This window comes from Zosterops lateralis (assembly GCF_965231275.1).
Source record: "Zosterops lateralis genome assembly, chromosome: 36".
Classification (NCBI taxonomy): domain Eukaryota; kingdom Metazoa; phylum Chordata; class Aves; order Passeriformes; family Zosteropidae; genus Zosterops; species Zosterops lateralis.
Genome location: NC_139796.1, coordinates 129,886 through 154,742, shown reverse-complemented (window position 1 = coordinate 154,742; position 24,857 = coordinate 129,886). Strand labels below are relative to the sequence as shown.

The 24,857-nt window shown below is 65.5% G+C and overlaps 3 protein-coding genes across 5 annotated transcripts; 2 read left to right on the top strand and 1 right to left on the bottom strand.

Annotated features, from left to right (window-relative positions):
• Positions 1-702: 702 nt before the first annotated feature.
• CC2D1A (coiled-coil and C2 domain containing 1A) lies at positions 703-12,331 on the top strand. Of its 3 annotated transcripts, XR_014592185.1 has the most exons (30): positions 703-738; positions 1,081-1,148; positions 1,389-1,527; positions 1,613-1,719; positions 1,800-1,862; positions 2,559-2,690; positions 3,609-3,932; positions 4,021-4,075; positions 4,158-4,247; positions 4,334-4,464; positions 5,107-5,179; positions 5,260-5,405; positions 5,501-5,585; positions 5,976-6,148; positions 6,360-6,482; positions 6,789-6,847; positions 6,958-7,074; positions 7,700-7,773; positions 7,862-7,920; positions 8,324-8,375; positions 8,470-8,569; positions 9,326-9,416; positions 9,960-10,094; positions 10,507-10,556; positions 10,814-10,877; positions 10,967-11,093; positions 11,174-11,250; positions 11,622-11,669; positions 11,747-11,955; positions 12,128-12,331. XR_014592185.1 is itself a non-coding variant. In XM_083881856.1 (29 exons), the coding sequence occupies exons 2-29, from the start codon at positions 1,098-1,100 to the stop codon at positions 11,765-11,767; spliced, it is 2,766 nt and encodes a 921-aa protein (XP_083737982.1). In that variant the 5' UTR covers positions 703-738; positions 1,081-1,097; the 3' UTR covers positions 11,768-12,331. The 3 variants fall into 3 exon arrangements, 2 of the variants coding, with proteins under 2 accessions (XP_083737982.1, XP_083737983.1); XM_083881856.1 differs by having other exon boundaries at positions 11,747-12,331; XM_083881857.1 differs by lacking the exon at positions 703-738 and adding an exon at positions 853-917 and having other exon boundaries at positions 11,747-12,331.
• Positions 12,332-12,672: 341 nt separating this feature from the next.
• On the top strand, positions 12,673-19,002 carry DCAF15 (DDB1 and CUL4 associated factor 15; the record flags this gene model as incomplete). The annotated part of the gene is made up of 13 exons (XM_083882014.1): positions 12,673-12,801; positions 13,562-13,659; positions 14,062-14,197; positions 14,506-14,612; positions 14,763-14,899; positions 15,586-15,756; positions 16,186-16,626; positions 16,716-16,807; positions 16,901-17,029; positions 17,477-17,562; positions 17,635-17,739; positions 18,243-18,358; positions 18,889-19,002. 13 exons carry the CDS (start codon positions 12,673-12,675, stop codon positions 18,942-18,944), a joined length of 1,803 nt encoding a protein of 600 aa, XP_083738140.1. The 3' UTR covers positions 18,945-19,002.
• A 1-nt stretch (position 19,003) lies between these two features.
• On the bottom strand, positions 19,004-24,851 carry LOC310921785 (MHC class II regulatory factor RFX1-like). The gene is made up of 12 exons (XM_083882015.1): positions 24,702-24,851; positions 24,337-24,456; positions 24,143-24,258; positions 23,946-24,064; positions 23,774-23,862; positions 23,346-23,497; positions 22,711-22,808; positions 22,106-22,255; positions 21,289-21,497; positions 20,671-20,824; positions 20,346-20,391; positions 19,004-20,042 (listed from the first exon to the last, which is right to left on the bottom strand). The coding sequence occupies exons 1-12, from the start codon at positions 24,731-24,733 to the stop codon at positions 19,858-19,860; spliced, it is 1,470 nt and encodes a 489-aa protein (XP_083738141.1). The 5' UTR covers positions 24,734-24,851; the 3' UTR covers positions 19,004-19,857.
• Positions 24,852-24,857: the final 6 nt, after the last annotated feature.

The window sequence follows — 24,857 nt, the reverse complement described above, 5'->3', positions numbered from 1 at the left end:
TTGATCTGGGCGGATCCAGCCCAGCCAATTCCACTCCTTTACCCTCTTTTACCTCTCCAGGGTGTCCATCCCATCAGGATTTCCATCGGGATCACTGCTCTGGAGAGGAACAGGCATGGAAACAGCTCCTGGTGTTTCCTGAAGGGCCCTCTTGGCTTTGGGAGCGTGGAATTTCCTGTCGCCTGTTGTGAGGGGGAAAAGGGAGTCTCAGTTTGGACCTGGGGTGGTGAATTTGGGTGGGGAAGGGTCATCCTGAGGCCAAATTGGTATTTTTGGGCGTTTCCCTGTTACCTGGGACTGGGCGGATCCTGCGTTTCCCCATCCTGGCTCTACCTGGGAGGAACAAGCCTCAAATTACCTCAGCTCTCCATTATCCCACTCCATTCACACCCCACCATTTTCCCTCAGGCACCAGGCAGCAATTTTCCCCTCATCAGCCCAACCAATACCCCTATATCCCCCCCAGAGGCACAACCGCAAACAGAAAGACCCAAACCCTCCGGGCCTGAGGTGAAAATCGTGGAATTTTCACCGATTTTCATCCCATTTTCCACCTCGGGGAATCCTCCCCTCACGTTTTTCCCGCCTTTTCCCTGCCCGCGGGGCACGCCGGGAGTTGTAGTTCTCCCGCGCCGCCAAGCGAGACGCAACCGCAGAGGAGGAGGTTTTGCGACAGCGGCTTGTGCGACGGCGGCGCCGTAAAGCGCGGGGTGTTGACAGCAGCCGGCGGAGCAGGAAGTGAGTGAGGAAAAACCGGGATAAACCGGGATAAGTCGGGATAAACCGGGAAAACCGGGAGCGCGAGGGTGACCGGGATCGAGGGGTGAGGGCGGCGGAGCGCCGGGGGAGAGCTGGGGACTGACAGTGCCTTGTGGGGTGCCCTGTGAGGGGGAAAAGGGGCGATTGGGCCTTGCGGGGTGAGGCGGCGGCGCCTTTTGAGGGGCGGGGGGACACCGAGATCTTTGGGGGGCTCTGGGGCATTAAAGGGGGCTGGGAAGAGCCCGCGGGAGGCCGGGGGGTGGATGAGCGGTGGGGGCTCAGCTCAGGGCCGGGGTCCCCTCGTGTTTTTCCCCCCCCCAGGTGGGTCTGGTGGAGCCATGAGCCGAGCGAGGAGGGTCCCGGGCCGGGGGGCGGCCGTGGCCCGGCAGGTGCGTGTGAGCCCCGGCTCTGGATCCTGGGGGGTCTCATCTTCCCCTCCCTGGGCTCCTGGAGGGAGGGGATCCCCTGCTCTGGATCTGGGGGGATCCTCCCCTTCGTGGGCTCCTGTAAATCCCCCCCTCTCCGCCCCACAACTTTGGGGGATCCCCTGCTCTGGATCTGGGGGGAATCCCCCCCTCCGGACCCCCGAGATCCCCCCGCCCCTGCCCTCACTGCCGCCCCTCCCTCAGATGGGGCTGCTGGCGGATCCCGGCGCGGGGAGGAGCCCGGGGGAATCCGGGGAGGGGGATGCGGCTCTGGAGGCCGAGCTGCTGCAGCTCCTGGGGGCTCGGGGGGCGCCCGAGGGAAAGGATCCACCCCCGCAGCAAGGTAAAGCCCCCTCCCCTTGCCTGGACCCCCCGAACGGGGATCAGCTTCTCCCCAAACAGATTTGTGACCCCCCTGTCCCCCCCAGCTGTGGCAGCAGTCGAGGCCCTGGCCCAGCTCTGCCTCCAGGACCCCCTGGAGGAGGAGGAGGAGGAGGATGGAGAGGAAGATCTGGAGAACGAGGAGGAGCTGCTGGTGGGTGAGGGGGGGTCCTCAGCCTGGAAAAAGGGGGGGTCCCTGCCCCGAGCAGGGGCTGATTGAGGATCCCTGAGCAGGCAGAGCTGCAGGAGGTGCTGGAGGAGGAGCCCGAGGGCGCAGCCACTGCAGAGACCCCACAGGTACGGCCCAGGTGACCCCAGCCCAGGTGACCCCACAGGTACAGCCCAGGTGACCCCACAGGTATGGCCCAGGTGACCCCACAGGTATGGCCCAGGTGACCCCAGCCCAGGTGACCCCACAGGTACAGCCCAGGTGACCCCAGCCCAGGTGACCCCACAGGTACAGCCCAGGTGACCCCAGCCCAAGTGACCCCAGCCCAGGTGACCCCAGCCCAGGTGACCCCACAGGTATGGCCCAGGTGACCCCAGCCCAGGTGACCCCACAGGTATGGCCCAGGTGACCCCAGCCCCGTGTCAGGGGGGGATTCCCCTGTTACCCCTTCCCTTAGAGGGACAACACAGGTGTGGACCCTCACAGAGCACAGCAAACAGCAGCAGGGTCAAACACGGAAAAACTTCTTTATTATCTGCCTCCAATAATTTATAAACAATTTGTACAGAGGGCCAGGATTGACTTAAGGAGGTCACAACTCCTCACATGATTGGTCACTCTCACTTTAAATTAAATTCTCCTCTCAGAGAACAATTATACAAACAGATAAATTAAAAAAAACCCCACATATTGTTGTCTCAGATAAACAGATAAATTTTAAGAACACACATTGTTTACACAAAGCAGCATGAGGACGGGGCTGTAAAGGTTTAAACTGTTGAAAGCAGGAAAGCACAGAGGTGACAATCCTGGTGCTCCCACAGGGGCCAGAGGGGGCCAGGGAGCTGCTCCTGGAGCTGTCGGAGCGTGCAGAGCTCTACAGGGCAGCCCTGGAGAATTCCAGGAGGGAAAACGGGAATGGGGCCCGGCTCCGGCGCCTCCAGCGCGGCCTCAAGGTGAGTCTTGACCCAAATTCAGTGTTGTGGCAACAGGGTGTGAAATAAAGAGGTTTGGCTGCAGTCAGAGGGCAGGAGAAATCAGATTTATTTACAATTTATTTATAATTTATTCAGCCCTTTTATAACCTGCTGTGCTGAGAAAACACGTTATTATTGGTCCATAGGACTGACAGATCTCCCATGGGTTGAGGAACAGAAATAGCAAACAAGACCTGAAAGGAATATCATTCGCACAAGGTTGTTTTGGGAAAAAAAAAAAAAAAACAAAACAAAACAAAACAAAACAAAACAAAACAAAACAAAACAAAAAAAAAAAAAAAAAAACAAAAAAAAAACAAAAAAAAAAAACAAAAAAACCAAACAAAAAAAAACCCACACAAAAAACCCCACAAAAAAAACACAAAAAAAAAAAAAAAAAAAAAAAAGAAACCAAACCAAAAAAAACCCAAAAAAAAAACCCCAAAAAAACCTGTTGAAAAGTTTCTCTTGAGAAGAGTTAGCTCTTCCCAAGCTCAGAAAATACGGGTGAAATTGGGGATTTGGCTGCTCTGGCCAGACCTGATCCCTCTGCCTGTAAAACCCCTTGGAATAACCCTGGCTTCGTGCTGTTTTTCCCATATTGAGCAGCTTGTCACAGTTCTGAACCCTGTTTTTCCTGAGTCTGAGCAAGTTTAACCTGTTTTTTCCAGTTCTGAGCCCAATTTTTTTTCACTTTCCCCAGTTCCGACCAGTTCCATTCGAATGAAATTCCATTTCACTCCATTCACTTCTTTAGTTCTATTCCATCCCTTCCCTTTCCATTCAGTCCTGAGCTCTGTCTTACCCCATTTTCTGGCTGCAGATCCCGTTCTATCCCCCCATTTCACCCCAATCCTCCAGATTTTCACCGTTTCCCCCGTTCTGTTTTGCCCCCAGACCCTGGAGCAGATGCTGGACTCGGTGCAGAAAGGGAAACGGATCGACCAGGCCGAGATTCCTCCTCCTGTGGCTCTGGGGAAGGGCGGGGGAGCCCCTGGGCCACCACCCCCCGTGAGCCCTGAGCCCCCAGTGCAGCCCCCTGCCCCTGCAGAGCCGCCCCCAGCCCCGGACCCCTCCCCAGACCCCTGCCCAGACCCCAGCCCCGATCCCAGCTCGGTGCCGGCGCTCCGGGGGCGCCTCCAGCAGCTCCAGAGGGAAGCCCTGGCAGCCAAACGCCGCGGGGACACGGCCACGGCCCTGGGGCACTTCAGGGCTGCCAAGGTACGCTCAGGATTCCCGGAATCCCCCTCCCCAAATCTCTCTGTTTCCACTTTTTGTGGAATTTCTGTTGTGCTGTGGTTTTTTCCAGAGGGTGGAGGCTCAGCTGGAGGCGCTGGAGCAAGGCCGTGTCCTGCCAGGCCCTGGTGAGACCCTGACTCAAACAGAAAGGGTCTGAACTCCTCTTTGGGGGTCCAGTGGGATCTGGCTGTGATTCTCTTCTTGCAGATCCACAGCCCGAGGATCCAAAGGCTCCACTCCCCAAGGATTCACCAGCAAAGGATCCACCAAACACCAGCCCAGCCCCTCCCACTGCAGGTCAGCTCTGGTTGGTCCCTGGGGAGGGGGAAACGGGGAGGAAAAGGGGGTTTTTGGGGGGGATTTTGCCGTTTTTCCCCCCCCAGAGGCCCCCCGGGCGCCGCGGGACGTGCGGGAGGCGCTGGAGCAGCGCGTGGAGCGGTACCGGGCGGCCGCGGCCCAGGCCAGGGACAGCGGGGACGGCAGGAAGGCGCGGATGCACGAGAGGATCGTCAAGGTGGGAGAGCAGGGACCCCGTTCCCAGAGCAGCCCCAGAACTGTGATCTCAATCCCAGAACACTGATCCCATTCTCAGCCCCAGAACTGTGATCTCAATCCCAGAGCAGCAATCCCAGTCCCAGAACCATGATCTTGATCTCAGAGCAGCAATTCCAGTCCCAGGACACCAATCCCAGTCCCAGGACACCAATCCCAGTCCAGGCACACCAATCCCAGTCCCAGGACACCAATCCCAGTCCAGGCACACCAATCCCAGTCCAGGCACACCAATCCCAGTCCAGGCACAGCAATCCCAGTCCCAGGACACCAATCCCAGTCCCAGAACACCAATCCCAGTCCCAGGACACCAATCCCAGTCCCAGGACAACAATCCCAGTCCCAGAACAACAATCCCAGTCCCAGAGCAGCAATCCCAGTCCAGGCACACCAATCCCAGTCCAGGGACACCAATCCCAGCCCCGCCCTGGGCAGGGCCCAGTCCTGCTGTGGGTGTTTCCCATTCCAGAACACTCATCCCAGTCCCACCACAATGATCCCGGTCCCAGTCTCCCCACAGTGACCCCAGTCCCGCTCTGGGGGCGATCCCAGTCTGGCCCCAGTGCTCCCAGTGCCCCCTGACCCCGCTGTGCCCCCTCCCCAGCAATACCAGGCTGCCATCTCCGCTCACAAGGCCGGCAAAGCCGTGGATCTCTCGGAGCTGCCGGTTCCTCCGGGTAAGTTCCTCCTTCCCAACCCATTGTGGGGGGGACTGGGGAGCCCCCATTCCCACTGGGACCCCCCCCCCTTTTTCCAGGCTTTCCCCCCATCCAGGGCACGGAGAGCCCGTTGCAGCCGAGCCTTTCTGGGATGCTGGAGGCGGCCCTGAGGCTGACAGGGCCGGAGCAGGAGGAGCAGGAGGAGGAGGAGGAAGAGGAAAAAGGGGACACCAAGGTGGCCAAGGTGGGAACTGGGGGGCTCAGGGAATCTCGGGGAGGGGGCTGGACCCCGAGTGAGACATTCCCAGTGATTCTTACCCACCCACGCCACTGCTCCAGGTCCAGCCCGGGGCTCCTCCTGCTCCCCAACCCAAACAGGCACCGCCCCGGAACTCCCACCCTGTGACCAAACCTGCTGGGAAAGGTACGGGAGGGGCTGGGGATGGGGACAGGGGGGCTGAGGACAGGGGGGCTGGGGACAGGGGGAGCTGGGGATGCGACAGGGGGGGCTGGGACAGGGACAGGAGGGGCTGGGAAAGGTGCAGGAGGGCTGGGGATGGGGACAGGGGGGCTGGGGATGGGGACAGGAGGGGCTGGGGACAGGGACAGGGGGGCGAGGGGATCCCCCTGGGCAGGGGTACTCTGACCCTGCTGCCAAACCTGCTGGGAAAGGTACAGGGGGGGCTGGGGATGGGGACAGGGGGGCGAGGGACAGGGACAGGGGGGCGAGGGGAGCCCCCTGGGCGGGGGTACCACCCTGGGCAGGGGTCCCCTGACCCCCCATGCAGGACAAGCCCCCTCTCTCTCCCCCCAGCCCAGCAGCAGCTGGAGTTCCTGGAGCTGCGGCGCCGGCAGCTGGCCCAGGCCGCGCTCCGCGCCAAGCGCCGCAACGACCTGGAGGGGGCCAAGCTGCTGCTGCGCCGGGCCAAGGGCGTCGAGGGGCTCATCGGGGCCGCCCGCGGGGGGCTCCCCGTGGACATCGCGCAGGTCAGGGGGCTGCTGGACGTGTGCCCGGGCGGGGGTCCCACCCTGGATACTGTCTGCTCAGGGGTCTCACCCCAGATCCCGTCTGCTCAGGGGTCCCACCCTGGATCCCACCCCCTCAGGGGTCCCACCCCAGATCCCGTCCCCTCAGGGGTCTCACCCCAATCCCGTCCCCTCAGGGGTCCCACCCCTCAACCCCCAAACTCCCCCGCAGGTCCCCGAGGTGCCCCTGGACGGGGCCGAGTTCGAGCTGGGGCCGGGCAGGGGGGTCCCGATGCCCCCCGAGGCCGCCCAGGTTTTCCTGCAGCTGGCGGGGGCCCTGAGGAAGCAGCACCAGGTGAGGGGGAGACCCTGAAAAATGGGGGAGCAACAAAAAAAAGAGGGGTGCCTTTTCTCCTTTTCTCATTTATTTTTTTTTCCTTTTCTCCTTTTCTCATTTATTTTTTTTCCTTTTCTCCTTTATTTTTTTTCCTTTTCTCATTTATTTTTTTTTCCTTTTCTCCATTTCTCATTTATTTTTTTTTCCTTTTCTCATTTATTTTTTTTTTTCCTTTCCTTCTTCCTCTTTTTCCTCTTCCTTCTCCTTTTCCTGCCTTCTCCCTCCTCATTTCTCTTCCTCCTCCTCCTCCTCTTCCTCCCCCAGGTGTGTCTCACCTATTCCCGACAGTTCGCTCAGATGGGGAACATCTCAGAGACCACCAGGTGAGGAGTGGGCTGGGGGGGACAGGACCTTCCTCCTCCTTTGAGGAAGAGGAGGCTGATCCCGGGGGTGGGGGGAATCCCGGGGGTCACCTGCCCAGGTGTGTCCCCAGGTGCGAGGCCCTGGCCGAGGAGTGCCGGCGGCACATGGAGACCCTCAGGAGGGAGCACAGCCGGGGGGGACCCCCCCCAAAGCCCCGCTACGAGCAGAGGACCTTCAGTGTCGTCAAGTGAGGGGGGGGCTCACCTGGGGGGCTCACCTGGGGGGAAAGGTGTGGGGCACACCTGGGGGGCACCTGGAAGGGAAAAGGTGTGGGGGCACACCTGGGGGGGAAATGGTGTGGGGCAGATCTGGGGTAGGGGTTCACTTGGGGGGCACCTGGGGGGGAAATGGTGTGGGGTATAGATATCAGGGGTGGGGGCTCAACTGGGAGGGAAACGCTGTGGGGCAGATTTGGGGTGGAGGCTCACCTGGGGGGAAATGGTGTGGGGGCACACCTGGGAGGGAAATGCTGTGGGGCAGATTTGGGGTGGGGGCACACCTGGGGGGCACCTGGGGGGGAAAGGTGTGGGGTATAGTTATCTGGGGTGGGGGCTCATCTGGGGGGCACCTGGGGGGGAAATGGTGTGGGGCAGATCTGGGGTGGGGGGCACACCTGGGGGGCACCTGGGAGGGAAAGGTGTGGGGCACACCTGGGGGGGAAAGGTGTGGGGCAGATTTGGGGTAGGGGCTTACCTGGGGGGCTCATCTGGGGGGGAAAAGGTGTGGGGGCACATCTGGGGAGGCACATCTGGAGCGGGCGTGGCACACCTGAGTGGGGGGTCACCTGGGGGATTCCTCCCTGTCCCCTGTAGGATGTTCCCCGAGCTGAGCAGCAGCGACCTGGAGCTGGGGATCGAGAGGGGGATCGGCCTCCCGGTGCCCGCAGGTGGGAGACGGGGGGAGCCGGGAACTGGGGGCTGGTTGGGAACAGGTGCAGCCGCTCACCTGGTGCCCCGTGTCCCCCCCCCCCCCAGGTGTGGCCCCCAGTGACCTGGACACCTTTGTGCGCTTCGAGTTCCCCCACCCCAGTGTGGTGAGTGGGGCCCTGTGACCCCCTGGTGACCCCCCATATTGTCCCCCTGGGACCCCCGGGACCCCCAGGACCCCTGTGACCCCCTGGTGACCCTCCCCTTGTGTCCCCCCTGCCGTGTCCCCCCTGGGACCCCTGGGACCCCAGGACCCCCCATATTGTCCCCTCTGCCCTGTCCCCTCTGCCATGTCCCCCCGGGACCCCCAGGACCCCCCATATCATCCCCTTGGGACCCCTGGGACCCCCCATATTGTCCCCTCTGCCGTGTCCCCCAGGGACCCCCAGGACCCCCCATATCATCCCCTTGGGACCCCTGGGACCCCCCATATTGTCCCCTCTGCCGTGTCCCCCCGGGACCCCCCGGGACCCCCAGGACCCCCCACATCATCCCCACCTCCCCCCACAGGAAGAGGCACAACGGGACAAAACCAACGTGGTCAAGAGCACGGATTGTCCCGGTACATTTTGGGAATTGAGGGGAGGGGGGGCTGTCCTGGGGGCTGGGTATCCCCGGGGAGGGGGTCTCACTGACTCTCCTCTCCCCCTCCCCAGAATTCCGGGCCCGGTTCAGGCTGCGGCTGCTCCGGGGGCACCGGGGGCTGCGGAGGGTCCTGAGCTCCCGCGGGATCAAGTTCGAGGTGACCCAGAAAGGGTACGGGGGGAATTTGGGGGCACAGGGGAGGGGGGAATAATACAGGAAAACTTGTGGAAAACCCCGCAGGGAATTTGGGAAATGTTGGAAATAACTGGGGGAGTGAGATGGAAAAATGAGGGAAGTGCAGGGAATGGGAAAAGGGGTGTGGGGAATGTGGGAAGTGCAGAAAATATGAAAAATAATGCAGAAAACATATGAAATAACACAGGGAAGAGAAAAATATAAGGGAAGAGAAAATTTAAGGAAAGAGAAAATATAGAGAAAACATAAAAGAGCACAGGGAAGAGAAAAATATAAGGGAAGGGAAAAATATAAGGAAAAATATAATATAAGAAAATAAATATGAGAAAAATATAATATAAGAAAATAAAATGTAAGAAAAATACAGAGAAGAGAAAACACATAAAATAGCGCAGGGAAGAGAAAAATATAAGGAAAAAGAAAATAGAGAGAAGAGGAAAACACATAAAATAGCACAGGGAAGAGAAAAATATAACGAAAAAGAAAATATAGAGAAGAGAAAACACATAAAATAGCACAGGGAAGAGAAAATACAGAGAAAAGCACACAAAACACAGAACACGAGCTGGAAAATCCACATTTATCTGGGTAAGGAGCTGCCAGAGGTGGCTCTGGGGGCTCTGAACTGCAGCAATTCCCCATTTCTTGGGGTCATCGATGGGGCAGGGGGTTCCTGACCCCGCCCCTGCCGGTGGGCTCGAGGCGATGCCGACCCCCCGGGCCCACCCGCAGGGGGCTGTTCCGGCCGGAGCGGGCTCTGGGCTCGGCTCAGCTGCGCCTGGAGGGGCTGGAAGGGTCCTGCGAGCTGCGGGAGCAGCTGGAGGTGAGGGTGGTTCTTCCCTGCCATTCCTTCCCCTTTTCCCCTGGCATTCCCGAGGCTCCTGGTGCCCCCAGATGTGCCTGTGCCTCCATCCCTCAATTCCCGGTGCTCCAGATGTGCCACCATCCATTTCCTGGTGCCCGCAGATGTGCCTCTCCCTCCATCCCCTCGATTCCTGGTGCTCCCAGATGTGCCTGTGCCTCCATCCCTCAATTCCCGGTGCTCCAGATGTGCCACCATCCATTTCCTGGTGCTCCAGATGTGCCTCTCCCTCCATCCCCTCAATTCCCGGTGCTCCAGATGTGCCACCATCCATTTCCTGGTGCCCCCAGATGTGCCTCTCCCTCCATCCCCTCAATTCCTGATGTTCCCAGATGTGCCTCTCCCTCCATCCCCATCCCTGTTTTCCTGGTGTTCCCTCACTCCCAGCCCTTCCAAACATCCCCCCTGGCAGCTCATTCCTGCTCCCAGCCCTCCCCAGCTCATTCCCGACCCCCGAATTATCCCCGTTCCCGCACAATTTCCCCGTTCCGGGGGTGCCCGCAGCTGCTGGACGGGCGGCGCCGCACGGGGGCCCGGCTGGAGGTCTGGGTGCGGATCCGGGAGCCCCTGGGGGCCCAGAGGGAGCTGGAGCCGCGCTCGGAGCGATGGCTGGTGCTGGAGCCCCGAGCCGAGACCCCGGTGAGTGTGGGGAGCCCCTGGGACCCCCCTGAGAACCCCCCGGAACCCCTGGGAACCTCCTGGAACCCCCCTGGAACCCCCTGGAACCCCCTGGAACCCCCTGGAAACCCCCTGGAACCCCCTGGAACCCCCTGGAAACCCCTGGGAACTCCCTGGAACCCCCCAGAACCCCCGGGAACCTCCTGGAACCCCCCTGGAACCTCCAGGAACCCCCCTGGAACCCCCCTGGAACCCTCTGGAGCCCCCCTGGAACCCCCTGGAACCCCCTGGGAACTCCCTGGAACCCTCAGGAACCCCCAGGAACCCCCTGGGACCCCCTGGAATCCCCCTGGGAACCCCTGGGACCCCCCAGGAACCCCCCGGGATGGGGGGGATCATCACCCTGGGATAACACAGAGTTCCTCCCACCCAGGTCCCCGTCCCCAAACCCACCGTGGCCGCCCCCAAGGATGGGAACAACAGGTGAAGGAGGACTGGGGAACGGGGAGCACCGGGAATTACAGGGGGAGGTTGTTGTTGTTATTATTATAGGGGAGGGAAGAGTTGGGGTGGGAATATGGCTGGGAATTGGGGGTGGGAAGCTCTGGGTCCCCCCCAGAGGCCTCCTGGGATCCCTGTTTCCCTCCTCCAATGTCCCAGGGCTTCTCTGGGGTTTTTCAGGGGGTCTCCCTGACTTTTTGTAACGTTTCCCCTCCCTCCACCCCGATCCCTTTTCCCAGATCCGTCGCCACATTCCCGAGCCTCAACCTGCTGCAGTTTGACCGGGAGCGCCTGGAGAGGAAGGTCAGGGGGGGCTGTGGCGGCGCTTTGGTGGGGCAGAGACCCCCCGGAGACCCCCAGAGACCCCCCTGACCCCCCGTTTTCCCCCCCAGATGTTGCCCTTCAGCCGCGCCGGGCGCCCGGTGCCCCCCGAGCTGCGGCAGCAGCACCAGGATCTTCTGCGGCGCATCCAGGGGCTGAGGGCGCGGCTGCAGGGGGGAGACCCCCATTTCCGCACGGGTGAGACCCCCAAATCTTCATTTATCTCGGTTTTTCCCGGTTATCCCGGCGTGTTATCCCGGTTTTTTCCCTTTGTTCAGAGTACACGGAGCACCTGCAGCGACACCTGAGGCTCTACACGGAGGCGGCGCGGCGCCTGGGGATGCAGGGGGAGAGGGTGAGACCCCAACCCGGGACCCCCTGAGCCCGGGGGGCGCCCCCAGACCCTCCCAAATCCCGCCCCGGAAATCCTGGGCTGACCCCAAACCTTGGAGACCCCAAACTCTGGTGCCCCCCACGATTTTTGGTGCCCCCATAATTTGTGTTCCCCCCCAAATTCTTGTTTCCCTCCCACCCTCGTGACCCCCAAATTCCTGATGTGACCCCCCGACCCTGGTGCCTCCCCAACCCTGCTGCCCCCCAACCCTGTGGGTGCTGCCCCCCAATTCCTGCTGCCCCCCAACCCCTGGGGGTGCTGCCCCCCAACCCTGCTGCCCCCCAACCCCTGTGGGTGCTGTTTTGGGCCCCCCCTGATCCCCCTCCCCACAGGAGGCAGCCAAGGAGGCTCTGTACAAACGGAACCTGGTGGAGACCGAGGTGAGGACCCCCCAGGGGGGGAATTTGGGGGTCCCCCAGCCCCCCTGCCCCTCCCTCACTGCCCTTTTCTCTTCCAGCTGCAAAAGCTCCGTGGATGAATCTCCCCTGCCTTGCCTTGGTCTCCCCTCCCGGGGTTCTGGGGGGGCTCAGAGACCCCTCCCCTTGTTTTGGGGGGGCTCTGGGGACTCCCCCCCCACCCAATGCCCACTGTGACAATCACAGGGATCAGAGCTGCTACATCCCCCCCGTCCCCCGGGGGTGACAATGAGCCCCCCAAAATGACAGGGTGACCCCCTCCCCAAATGACAGGGTGACACTGACCCCTCCCATGACAGGGTGACCCCTCCCCAAAATGACAGGGTGACCCCCTCCCCAGATTACAGGGTGACACTGACCCCTCCCATGACAGGGTGACCTCTCCCCAAATTACAGGGTGACACTGACCCCTCCCATGACAGGGTGACCTCTCCCCAAATGACAGGGTGACAATGACCCCTCCCCAAATGACAGGGTGACCCCTCCTCAAATGACAGGGTGACACCGACCCCTCCCCACCCGGGTCCGCGTGTCCCCCCAAGCACTTTTTCCCCCACCCCCCCGTGTCCCCCCCACCAAAGCGGATCCCTCCCAAGTGCCTGTAGGGGAGGGGCTGTTCCGGGCGCTCTCAGAAATTATTATAAAGTTTTTAAGAAGAAAAACGCGGATTTTGTTGACTCCCGACTTGTCAATCACGTCTAAGGCTCCGCCCACTGTGCTCCGCCCCCGCCGCTGTCCCGTCTCCATGGCAACCCCGCCAGAACGGACGGGCGCGGGCAGCAGCCAATCGCATTGCGGCTGCTGGGTTCCCATTGGTGTTATCGCCGCGTGGAGGCGGGGCGCGCCGGGGATTGGCGGGCGTTCCGGCCAATGAGATGCGCGGGCGGCGCATCAGCGGCCAGTGGCAGCGCGGCGTGGGCGGGGCGGCAGCGGCGCGCGGCGCGCCGGAAGCGGCCGGTCCGGGAAAATGGCGCCGAGCTCGAAAGCGGAGCGGGGCGGCCCCGGGGGGAAACGGGGGGCGGCGGGAGGCGCCGGGCCCGGGGCCGCCCCCAGAGGCCGCCGCGAACACCTCGTGAGGCAGCTCGACCGCGTCCGGGTGAGCGGAGCGGCTGAGGGGACGGCGGGGGGCTGAGGGAGCGGGTTCTGAGGCGGGACGTGAGGGGGGTCTCTGTGAGGGGACCCTGAGGGAGGGACGGGGGCGCTGAGGGGACACCGATCTGGGATATATCGGGGGGCCCTGTGAGAGGAAAGAGGAGTCTTGAGGAGCCCCTGGGGGAGCTGCCGACACGGCGGAGGGTCCCTGAGGGAGCCCCGGGCTGGGGGCGCCCCGTGAGGGGGGCTGAGGGGTCGGGGGCGTGGGAGAAACCCTCATCTGGGGTGGGTTCTCTGGGGCATTGGAGATCACGATGTGAGGGGCTGCCGTGGGCCGTGTGGGACCCCCCCGGTACGCCCCCAGCTCAGGGGGCAGCTCCCCCCGGCTGTCCGGGCTTTTTGGGGTCTTCGTGGACCCCTGACCCGCCACTGCCCCCCAGATCGGCTTTGCCCGGCCTTTTGGGGGGGCTGTTGGGGGATTTTGGGGGTGTTGGGAGGTTTGGGGGGGTGTTGGGGGTCCGGGGGTCCCTGTCCCCCCCTGTCCCCCGCTCTGAGGGTCTGTGGGGAGTGTCAGGGGGTCCCTGACCCCTCCACGCCCCCCAGCTCAGTGGGCAGCTCTCCCCCCGGCCCTGGGGGGTCTGTGGGGAGTTTTGGGGGGGTCCCTGACCCTCCCGTGCCCCCCAGCTCAGTGGGCAGCTCTCCCCCCGGCTCTGGGGGTCTGTGGGGAGGGTTGGGGGGTCCCTGACCCCTCCACGCCCCCCCAGCTCAGTGGGCAGCTCTCCCCCCGGCTGTTCCGGAAACTTCCACCGCGGGTCTGCGTCGCCCTCAAGAGCATCGTGGACGAGGAGTTCCTGTGGGCGGGGTGAGGGGAGACCCCTGCCCGCCCTGGGGACACCCGGGGGGGACCCCCGCTCTGCTGGGGGACCCCAGATCTGTGGGGGCTTTGAGGTGACCCCCACTCTGTGTGTGTTCCCCCCGTGTCCCCTCACCTGTCACCTCCATTCTGTGTGTCCCCTCTCCTGGCCCCCCTTGGTGTCCCCCCGTGTCCCCCCTGTCCCCCGTGTCCCCCAATGTCCCTCAATGTCCCCCCATGTCCCCCCGTGTCCCCCCATGTCCCCCGATGTCCCCCGTGTCCCCTGTGTCCCCCCATGTCCCCCGATGTCCCCCCATGTCCCCCCGTGTCCCCAATGTCCCCCATGTCCCCCATGTCCCCCGTGTCCCCCCATGTCCCCCGATGTCCCCCGTGTCCCCCGTGTCCCCCCAGGCACATCTTCCTGGGTTTCTCCAAGTGCGGTCGTTACGTCCTGTCCTACACCAGCAGCTCCGGGGACGACGATTTCTCCTTCTACCTGTACCACCTGTACTGGTGGGAGTTCAACGTGCACAGCAAGCTGCGCCTGGTACGGGCACCTGGGGACACCTGGGGACACCTGGGGACATCCCAGAGATCCCTGGGGACACCTGGGGACACCTGGGGACACCAGGGACAGCCCTGGGGACCCCTGGGGACATCCAGGGACCCCTGGGGACACCTCTGGGACACCTGGGGACACCTGGGGACACACTGGGACAGCTGGGGATACACCTGGGGACACCTGGGGGCACCTGGGGACACACCTAGGGACACACAGGGACATAGGGACAGCCCTGGGGACATCCAGGGACACTCCCGGGGTCTCCCCGCCCACCCACTCCCCCCCGCCCCCAGGTGCGGCAGGTGCGGCTGTTCCAGGACGAGGAGATTTACAGTGACCTTTACCTGACGGTCTGCGAGTGGCCGGGGGACAGCGACAAGGTCATCGTCTTCGGCTTCAAGTGGGTGCTGTCCCCCTGGACCCCTCCCTTACCCCCCATGCCCCTTCTCTCGCCCCCCTGACCCTCCCCTGTCCCCCCGTGACCCTCCCCTGTCCCCCCCTGACCCTCCCCTGTCCCCCCCTGACCCTCCCCTGTCCCCCGCCCCCCCAGCACGCGCTCGGCCCCGGGGCTGCAGGTGAACATGATGCTGATGAGCGACGAGAACCACCGGGACATTTACGTCAGCGCCGTGGCCGTGCCCCCTCCCCGCCACTGTCCGGCCTGCCGCCGGGCCGCCGTGCCCCCCGGTGAGTGCCCGAGACCCCCGGGGAGTGCCTGAGACCCCCGGGGAGTGTCTGAGACCCCCGGGGAGTGCCCGAAACCCCTGGTGAGTGCCTGAGACCCCCAGTGAGTGTCTGAGCCCCCCGGGGAGTGCCCGAGACCCCCGGGGAGTGTCTGAGACCCCTGGTGAGTGTCTGAGACCCCCGGGGAGTGTCTGTGCCCCCCGGTGAGTGCCTGAGACCCCCAGGGAGTGCCCGAGACCCCTGGTGAGTGCCTGAGACCCCCAGTGAGTGTCTGAGCCCCCCGGTGAGTGCCCGAGACCCCCGGGGAGTGTCTGAGCCCCCCAGTGAGTGTCTGAGACCCCCGGGGAGTGTCTGTGAGCCCCTGAATCCCCCAGTGAGCCCCTGTGAGCCCCCGAGGGGCTGCCCCAGTGTGTCCGTGCCCCCTGGGGAGTGCCTGAGCCCCCTGGTGAGTGTCTGAGACCCCCAGGGAGTGCCTGAGACCCCCAGTGAGTGCCTGAGACCCCCGGGGAGTGTCTGTGAGCCCCTGAATCCCCCAGTGAGCCCCAGTGACCCCCGAGGGGCTGCCCCACTGTGCCCACCTGCCCCAGTGACCCCCGGGCTGGCAGTTCCCGCCCTGGGAGCTGCTGCAGGGGAAGGTTTGGGGGTTCCCCATCCCGGGGTGTCCCCACTGAGCCCCCCACGCCCCCCAGGTGAGGTGCCCCCCGCCTGCCTGCGCCACGGTTTCCTGCTGCACACCAAGTTCCAGGTGGTGTACCCCTTCCCCACCTTCCAGCCGGCCTTCCAGCTGCGCAAGGACCACGTCGTGCTGCTCAACACCAGCTTCTCCCTGGTGGCCTGTGCCATCGCTGTGCACCCCGCAGGTACCCCGGGGACCCCCAGAGCATCCCCAGGGTCCCCCAGGACCCCCCAGGACCCTCTGACCCCCCAGGACCCCCCCAGAGCACCCCCAAAGCCCCCCCAGAGCACCCCCAGGGACTCCTGACCCCCCAGGGCCCCCCAGAGCCCCCCTGACCCCTTAGGACCCCCCAGAGCACCCTCTGACCTCCCAGAGCACCCCCAGGGCCCTCCTGACCCCCCCAGGACCCCCCCTGACCCCCCAGAGCACCCCCAGAGCACCCCCAGGGCCCCCCAGGGCCCCCCCAGAGCACCCCTGACCCCTTAGGACCCCCCCAGGGCACCCCCAGGAAACCCTGGAGCCCCCCAGGGACCCCCTGACCCCTTAGGACCCCCCAGGCCCCCCTGGGACCCCTGTGGGACCCCTCTAAATCTCCCCCCTGCGCCTCCCACAGGTGACAGCAGCTCCCAGCAGATCCTCTACGACCGACGGAACGTCCCAGGCCCCACCCGGAGGGGGGAAAACGCCCCCCCACAACCCCCCGAGGAGCCGGAGGGGACTGTGGGGGCCCCCCCGGCCGCGCAGCCCCCCCCAGGAGCCCCCCAGAGCCCCGACCTTCCCCCCGCGCCCCCCTCCCCGGCCGTGGCCAAGGCCAAGGAGTTTGTGGCCGACCTGTTCCGGAGGGCTCAGGGGGCCGGGGGAGGGTCCGGGGGGGCTCACGGGGAAGGGGGGGACGACCCCCCGTCCTCCCCCCGCGGGCCGCCCCCCGAGACTCCCCCCACAGTGCCCGGCAGCCCCCCAGGGGACCCCCACCCCCCCGGGACCCCCCCCGAGCCCGGCTACGTCAACTACACCAAACTGCGCTACGTGCTGGAGCCCGGGGAGCCCCCCGAGGGTGAGTGGGGGGCCGGGGGCGCCCCCGGGGGGGCTGGAGGGGCTCCCCCCGGTGCTGAGGGACCCCCTGAGCCCCGTTTTCCCCCCCAGACCTGGAGGACGACAAGATCTCGCTGCCCTTCGTGGTGACCGACCTGAGCGGCCGCAGCCTGAGGCCGCTGCGGGACCGAGCCACAGCCCAGGTGGGCTCAGGGCGCCCCCAGACCCACAGGGGGACCCCTAGAAACCTGTGGGGGGGGTGGGCAGAGCCCCGGTGACCCCCAGGCCCCCCCCAGGGGCAGTACCTGACGGTGGAGCAGCTCACGCTGGACTTTGAGTACGTCATTAACGAGGTGATCCGCAACGACGCCGCCTGGTCCCGCCAGTTCTGCTCCTTCAGCGACTACGACATCGTCATCCTCGAGGTGCCGGGACCCCCCGAGCCCCCTGAGCCCACCCAGGACCCCCCGAGCCCCCCGAGCCCACCCTGAGCCCCCCAGAGCCCCCCGAGCCCCCCGAGCCCACCCTGAGCCCCCCCTGAGCCCCCCGAGCCCCCCTGAGCCCAACCAGAGCCCACCCAGAGCCCCCCGAGCCCCCCGAGCCCACCCTGAGCCCACCCAGAGCCCCCTGAGCCCACCCTGAGCCCCCCGAGCCCACCCAGAGCCCACCCTGAGCCCCCCTGAGCCCCCCCCAGAGCCCCGAATTCCCAGTGCCCCCCACACCAGCTCCTCTGTGTCTTGTGCATCCCAAATGTTCATGACCCCCCCAACACCCCTGGGATACCCCAAAATCCCCCCCAGACCCCTGTGGGATCCCCTAAATGGGGGGGGGATCACCCTCACTCTGCCCCCCACCCCCGTCTGTGCCCCCAGGTGTGCCCTGAGACCAACCAGGTGGTGATAAACATCGGGCTGCTGCTGCTGGCCTTCCCCTCGCCCGACGAGGAGGGGCAGCTCCGGTGAGAGGGGTGGGGAGGGTCCCAAAGCTCCCTCAGAGCCCCCCCTGGTGCTGACCCCCACCCCGTTCCCAGCCCCAGGACGTACCACACCAGCCTCAAGGTGGCCTGGGACCTCAACAACGGCACCTTCACCACCGTGGGGGTCGGGGACCTCACCGAGGTCAAGGGGCAGACCAGGTGAGGAGGGATTTGGGGGTGTTTTGGGCGGCTGGGAGGGTGATGAGGGGAGCTGCAGGTGATTCGGGGGGCTGGAAGGGGGTTTGGGAGAGCTGGGGTGAATTTGGGTGGGCCCTGGGTGAGTCTGGGGTCTTGAGGAGGATTTGGAGGTTTCTGGGCGGTGATTTGGGGGGTCTGGGTGGGTTTGGGGGGGGGCTGGTTCCATTGTGGGGGTGACCCCTGGAGCAGTTTGTGGTACTGGGGGCGCTCAGGGACTGTCCCCAAATCTGCTGTGACCCTCCCCGAGCCTCCCCCAGACCCCAAACCTCCCCGAGCCCCCCCCAAACCTCCCCAAGCCCCCCCCAAACCTCCCCGAGCCCCCCTTTGGCAACGACTGAACTTGGGGCGCCCCAAATGCCACAAGGCCATGGTGCCCGTGGGGACCCCGGGGTCCCTTTGGGGGGCCTGGGGGCGCACTGGGGGGTCCCGGGGGTCCCCCCAGCCCCCCCGACCCCCTGTGGCAGTGGCAGCGTGTGGAGCTCCTACCGCAAGGGCTGCGTGGACACCGTGATGCGCTGGCTCGTCCCCGAGGGGCCCGGCCGCGGCGTGCACAGGATGACCAACGAGGCCCTGCACAAGGGTGCGGGTCTGGGGGCTCGTGGGGGGGTCTGCGGGGGTGGGGGGTCCCTGGAGGGGCCGGGGGGTGGCCAGAAGAGGGTCCTGGAGGAGTCTGGGGGTTCCACGGGGGTGGGGGGTCCCTGGAGGGGGTGGGGGTTCTCGAGGGGGTCCTTGGAGGGGTCTGGGGGTTCCCAAGGGTGTCCCTGGAGGGGCTGGGGGTGGCCAGAAGAGGGTCCTGGAGGAGTCTGGGGGTTCCACGGGGGTGGGGGGTCCCTGGAGGAGTCCCTGGTGGGCAAAAGAGGGTCCTGGAGGGGTCTGGGGGTTCCCAAGGGGGTCCCTGGAGGGGTCTGGGGGTCCTGTGGCAGAGCCAGGAGTGTCCAAGGGAGGTGGGAGGTGGAGGGTGGGATCCAGAGCTCCTGGGGGGCTGGGGGAGTTTGGGAATACCTGGGAGGGGTCCTGGGGGGTCGGAGGAGGGTCCTGGATGAGTCAGGGGGGGTTCCTGGCCGGGTTTGGGGGTCGTCTGCCCCTCCCCATCGCTGTTTTTCCCCCCAGGCTGTTCCCTGAAGGTTCTGGCGGACAACGAGCGCTACACCTGGATCGTGCTGTGACCCCCCGGGCCGTTCTGGACACGGACAGACCCGACCCCCTCTGTGGGGCCATTTGTTTGTTTGTTTGTTTTTTTCCTTTTTTTTTTTTTTTTTTTTTGGTCTCTTTTTGCCATTCAGTGTTTTATCAGGGGTGGGGAGGGGTCTCCCGGACCTCCAATCCCCCCCTCCCCAAAATAAAATTCTCATTTCCACGTTTTGTCTCTTTGATTCATTGGGGTTTGGGGTGTTGAGGGCGGGTTTTGGGGTGAATCCCTGAACTCTGGGCTGAGCCCTGTTTGCTGTGGGGGGATCTGGGGGTCGCCTCGCCCCCCGCCCACCCCCCGGGCACAGGCGGGGCCGGGCAAACACCGCAGTTGGTTTTTATTCCTTTTACAAAGAAGCTACAAAAGGTAAAAAACAGCGTCTGCAAGGAAGGGGGGAGGGGCAGGGGGCGCGGGGGGGGGGCGGGGGGGAACCCCAACCCACCCCCGGGAGCCCCCCCCCAATTCCAGGTTTGGCTTAATTTCCACACGGGCGGCCACGGACACGGCCCCTCCCCCCGGGGGGGCACAAAGCACAAAATGATCGAAAACGCCAAAATCTAATACGGGGGGGGGAGGGGCGAAGCGCGGGGGGGCGGGGGGGGGGCCCGACATGCGGGGGGAGGGGGCGTAAGGCAGCGGGGGGAGGGGGTTTGGCACTGCAGGGGGAGGGGGCAGCGGCCAGGGGTCCCCACGGTCTTTGTTTTTCCTCCCCCCCCCACCCCCGGCTCCCCCTCCCCAAAAAAGGATTCCCACCCCCCCCCCCGGGGGGAGGGGCCATCCCCAAATCCCGCGGGTCCCTTTTCTCCCCCCGCCGGGGGGGCCGGGGGGGCTTTGGCACGGTCCCGGCGTGGCTTAAGGCACATTGTCCCCCCCGGGGGGGCGCGGGGGGCTCAGCTGGAGGGCAGGGCCTGCACGAAGAGCCCGCGGGGGTCGGCCCGGGGCAGCTTGGCCGGGGGGGGCTCCAGGGGGGGCTCCAGGGGGGGCTCCAGGGGGTCGGGGGGCCCCTCGCCGCCCCCCAGCCCCAGCTCTGCCGGCAGCTCCTCGTCGCTCTCCTCCTCCTCCTCCTCCTCCTCGTCTGTGGGGCGGGAACAGTGTGGGGAGGGGGCGGGATGCCCCTGCAGTGCCCCCTCCCCAATAAACACAGCGGTGGGGGGAGTGGGGGGGGGGCTGCCACCCCTGGGCTCCAAACCTGAACCCCCCAATTAACACACACCCCTAATTAACCTCGGAATTAACCCCTCCCCATCCGGAACTGCCCTGCCCCCAATAACTGCCCCCCCCGCACTGGGGAGAGGGGGAGACCCCCACCTCGCTGGGGGGGCTGGGGGGGGGGACAGGGGTGTCCCCTCGCTGGGGAGGGGACAGGGGGGTCACCCACCTTTGTCAGGGTCCTGCGAGCTCAGGGAGCTGGTCAGGTTGGCAAACTGGGGGGAAACGAGTGGGGGGGTCAAATTTGGGGATGTTTAGAGTGGGCTGGGGGGGTCACCCCCCCACAAAAATCCCCCACAAAAATCCCCCTGGACCCCTCTAAACCCCCCCAGTGCCCTGAGCTGCTCTCCCAGGTGACACAGGTGAGAGCAGGGCCCCGCCCACACCTGCCTGGACCCCTCTAAACCCTCCCCAGTGCCCTGAGCTGCTCCACCAGGTGACACAGGTGACACCTGGGCCCCGCCCACACCTGCCCGGACCCCCCCCGCGCCCACCTCGCCCATGACGGCGATGGGGCAGGTGCCCCGGGCCCGCGCCACGCGCTGCTCCACCAGGTAATACATGTACTCGTCGTAGAGCAGCCGGATCAGGTGGAAGGAGCCGAAACTGGCGGCGCTGCGCAGGGTCAGGTCCCGGATCACCATCGAGCTGGGGGTAAACGGGGGCGTCAGCGGGGCTGGGGGCTGGGGAGGGGCACGTGGGAGGGTCGTGGGGGCAGCAGGGGGGGCCTGGATGGTCAGGGGGTGTTCTGGGAGGATCAGGAGTGTCCGGGGGGCTTCCAGGGGGCTTTCAGGAGGCTCAGGGGTGTCCAGGGGGTCACAGGGGGCTGGCAGGGGGCTGAGGAGTGTCCAGGGGGCTTTCAGGGGGCTCCGGGAGGATCAGGACTGTCCAGGGGGCTGGCAGGGGAGGGTGGGGTGCCCGTGGGATGCCGGGCTGTTTTGGGGGGGGGTCTCTCACCTGTAGAAGGTGGGGGGGGGTCCCTCACCTGTAGAAGGTGGGGGGGGGGTCTCACCTGTAGAAGGGGGGGGGGTCTCTCACCTGTAGAAGGGGGGGGCGGGTCTCACCTGTAGAAGGGGGGGGGTCTCTCACCTGTAGAAGGGGGAGGGTCTCACCTGTAGAAGGACCACTTGAGCAGGAAGAGTTTGGCGGCGCGGGGCAGGCCGGGCGTGCCCAGGTGGGGGCGCAGGACGCGGCCCACCACGGCGTCCAGCCAGGCCGCCCACTGCTCCAGCGAGTGCTGCTGCCCCAGCGTGGCCTTGAAATCCTGCTCCAGGCGCTGCACCACCCGCGCCTCGCAGCGGCACACCCAGGCCGCCTGCTCCTGGGGGGGGACAGGGCTGGGGCCGGGGGCGGGACCCCCAGGGCACCACAGACACCCCTGGGGACCCCCAGCCCACCCCCAGACACCCCCGGGGACCCCCAGCCCACCCCAGCCCATCCCAGCCAACCCCAGCCCACCCCGGGGACCCGCAGCCCACCCCAGCCGCTCCCAGCCACCCCCGGGGACCCTCCAGCCCCATTTGGGGTCCCCCCAGCCCCGTTTGGGGTCCCCCAGCCCCGTTTGGAGTCCCCCAGCCCACTCTCAGCCCCGTTTGAGGCCCCCCCAGCCCCATTTGGGTTCCCCCAGCCCCATTTGGGGCCCCCCAGCCCCATTTGAGGCCCCCCCAGCCCCATTTGGAGTCCCCCAGCCCCATTTGGGGTCCCCCCCAGCCCCATCTGGAGCCCCCCAGCCCCGTTTGGAGCCCCCCCCAGCCCCATTTGGAGTCCCCCCCCAGCCCCATTTGGGTCCCCCCAGCCCCATTTGGGCCCCCCAGCCCACTCTCAGCCCCGTTTGGGGCCCCCCCAGGCCCGTTTGGCCCCCCCCCAGCCCTGTTTGAGGCCCCCCAGGTCCGTTTGGGGTCCCCCCAGCCCCATTGGGGGTCCCCCCACCTGCACGTTGGCGAAGTCGACGCGGTTGAGGTCGCTGAGCATTTGGCTGATCTGGGCCGTGTTCTGCAGCACCGCCCGCGCCGCCTGCGCCAGGTGGTTCAGGGAGGTGTAACGGCGCAGGGTCTGCGCAAAGGCCCCGGCCGCCGCGGCCTGCGGGGAACGGAGGGGTCAGAGCCCCCCAGAGACCCCCAGAGACCCCCCAGAGCCCCCCAGAGCTTGGCACAGCACCTCAAAACCCCCCAGAGCCCCTCAGAGCCCCCCAAAGCCCCCCAGAGCTCCCAGAGCTTGGCACAGCACCTCAAAACCCCCCAGAGCCCCTCAGAGCCCCCCAAAGCCCCCCAGAGCTCCCAGAGCCCCTCAGAGCCCCCCAGAGCCCCCCCAGAGACCCCCAGAGCCCCTCAGAGCTCCTCAGAGCCCCCAGAGCCCCCCAGAGACCCCCAGAGCCCCCTCAGGCCCCAGCCGCCGCTGCCTGCGGGGAGACTGCGGGGTAAGAGCCCCCCAAGAGACCCCCAGAGCTCCCCAGAGCCCCTCAGAGTCCCCCCGGAGACTCCCAGAGCCACCTCAGAGCCCCCCCAGAGCCCCCTCAGAGCCCCCCCAAAGCCCACCTTGACCCGGACCATCTCCTCGGGCATGCTGACCATGGCGTTTCCCAACCAGCTCTCCAGGCTCTTGGCGAAGTTCCGGATTGCCTGGGTCAAGGCACCTGGAAAGGGGAGCAAAATAAAGATTTGGGGTGCTGGGGGAGCTCGTTTGGGGGGGCCTTTGAGGGGCCAGAATAAACTTTTGGGGTCTGGGTGAGGGTTTGGGGGTGTAAACTCTCCCTGGGAGCTTTTGAGGAAAGGTGGGGCCCACTGGAGGTTGTTTTGGGTTGGGGGGTGGGTGCTGGGTTGGGGGAGGTTCTTGGGGGGTTCTGGGGGGTCCGTGGTGGGTTTGAGGGGGTCTGGGGGGTCCGTGGTAGGTTTGGGGGGTTCTGGGGGGTTTTGGGGGGTCCGTGGTGGGTTTGGGGGGTTTTGGGGGGTCCGTGGTAGGTTTGGGGGGTCTGTGGTGGGTTTGAGGGGGTCTGAGGGGTCTGGGGGGTCCGTGGTGGGTTTGGGGAGGTTCTGGGGGGTCTGGGGGGTCCGTGGTAGGTTTGGGGGCTTCTGGGGGGCTTTGGGGGGTCTGTGGTGGGTTTGAGGGGGTTCTGGGGGGTCTGTGGGGTCTGTGGTGGGTTCCGGGGGGTCCCGGGGGTCTGGGGGCTCACTGGGGATGGGGCGCAGCACGTCGGGCACCAGGATCTCCACCAGCCCCTGGTACAGGGCGTGGTCGCAGTCGCGCACCCAGCGCAGGACGGGCTCGTGCCGGGCCAGCAGCAGCAGCCGCTGCCGGGGCAGGCGCCGCTCCGCCTCCTCCTGCCTGCAAACGGGGGGCCGGGGTCACCCCACGCCCTGGGGGACCCCCAGAGCACCCCCAGCTCCCACCACAGCAGCTGCAGAGCCCTTTGCACCCCCCACCCCAGGGACCCCAAAACCCCGGGGGTCCCAGACACGATGAACCCCCGTGTCCCCAGCACTCCCACACCCACGGGACCCCCAAATCCCGCTGTTCCCCACGTCCCCCAGTGTCCCCAGCCTGCAGAACCCCCCCGAATTTGGGGAAATTTGGGGAAATTTGGGGTCCCCCCCCACTCACGCCTCGGTCTCGCCGCTGCAGCGCCAGAAGCTTTTCCAGAGCGTCTCCACCAGTGAGAACTGCAGGTTGATCATCACATCCACGATGGCCTTTGGGGGGGGCACAGGGGGGTCAGGGGAGGGTCTCTGGATGCTGGGATAGGAGGTTTTGGGGTCTCCAGGGGGGTTCCCACCTCGCAGTGCTCCCGGTAGAGCTGCTGGAACATGCGCAGGTCCTCGGCCCCCGCGCCCTCGGGGAGCCCCTTGCCCTGCACGTCGATCTCGGGGAACTCCGGCAGCGTGCGGGAGGCGTCTGTGGGGATTTGGGGGTCAGGGGGGCTCCCCAAAACCGGGGGGGAAAGGGGCACAACGACCCCACAAAGGTGCTCACCCAAGAACTGCTGGTACTGCTGCACTTGGGCGCTGATATCGGGGACGCCGGGGGGGGCCGGCCCCGACGACACCCCGTTGGTGACCCCCCCCTCCACCTTCTGCACGGGTTTGAGGCTGCGGGAAAAGGGGCGAGGATCAGCGGAGCTGGGGGGGTTTTTTGGGGGGGGGGGGGGCTCGGAGGGGACCCCTCACCGTTGTTTCTGGGCGAAGGGCTGCTGGCGCATGGCCAGGTGCTGCTGGTCCTCCACCAGCCGCAGCAGCGGTGACCCCGCCTTGATGCGCAGCCCGTAGTAGTGGTACTTGGAGTTCCCCCTGCGAAACGGGGGAGGATTTTGTGGGCCGGGGGGATTTGGGGGGCGGGGGAATTTTGGGGGGGCAGGTCGGGGGTCTCTCCCGGGCAGGGGGGGCGCTGCAATGGCGCGGTTCCACCCGCAGGGGGCGCTGCAATGGCGCTGTGTCACCTGCAGGGGGCGCTGTGGCGGCCGCGGGCACTGCAGGACCTTTTGGGGGCGATTTTTGGGTTTTTGGGGGCGATTTCGGGGTTTTTGCGGCCTGACCTGGTGCCCAGGCGCCGCGTGCGCAGCCCCATGAACACGGAGCGGATCAGCTTCCCGAAGGAGGCGGCGTTGACGGGCTCCAGCTTGTGGCCCTGGCAGTGCAGCAGGTAGTGGCAGTACAGCGCGCTGCGGGGCAGGCTCACCCCCTCGGCCGTC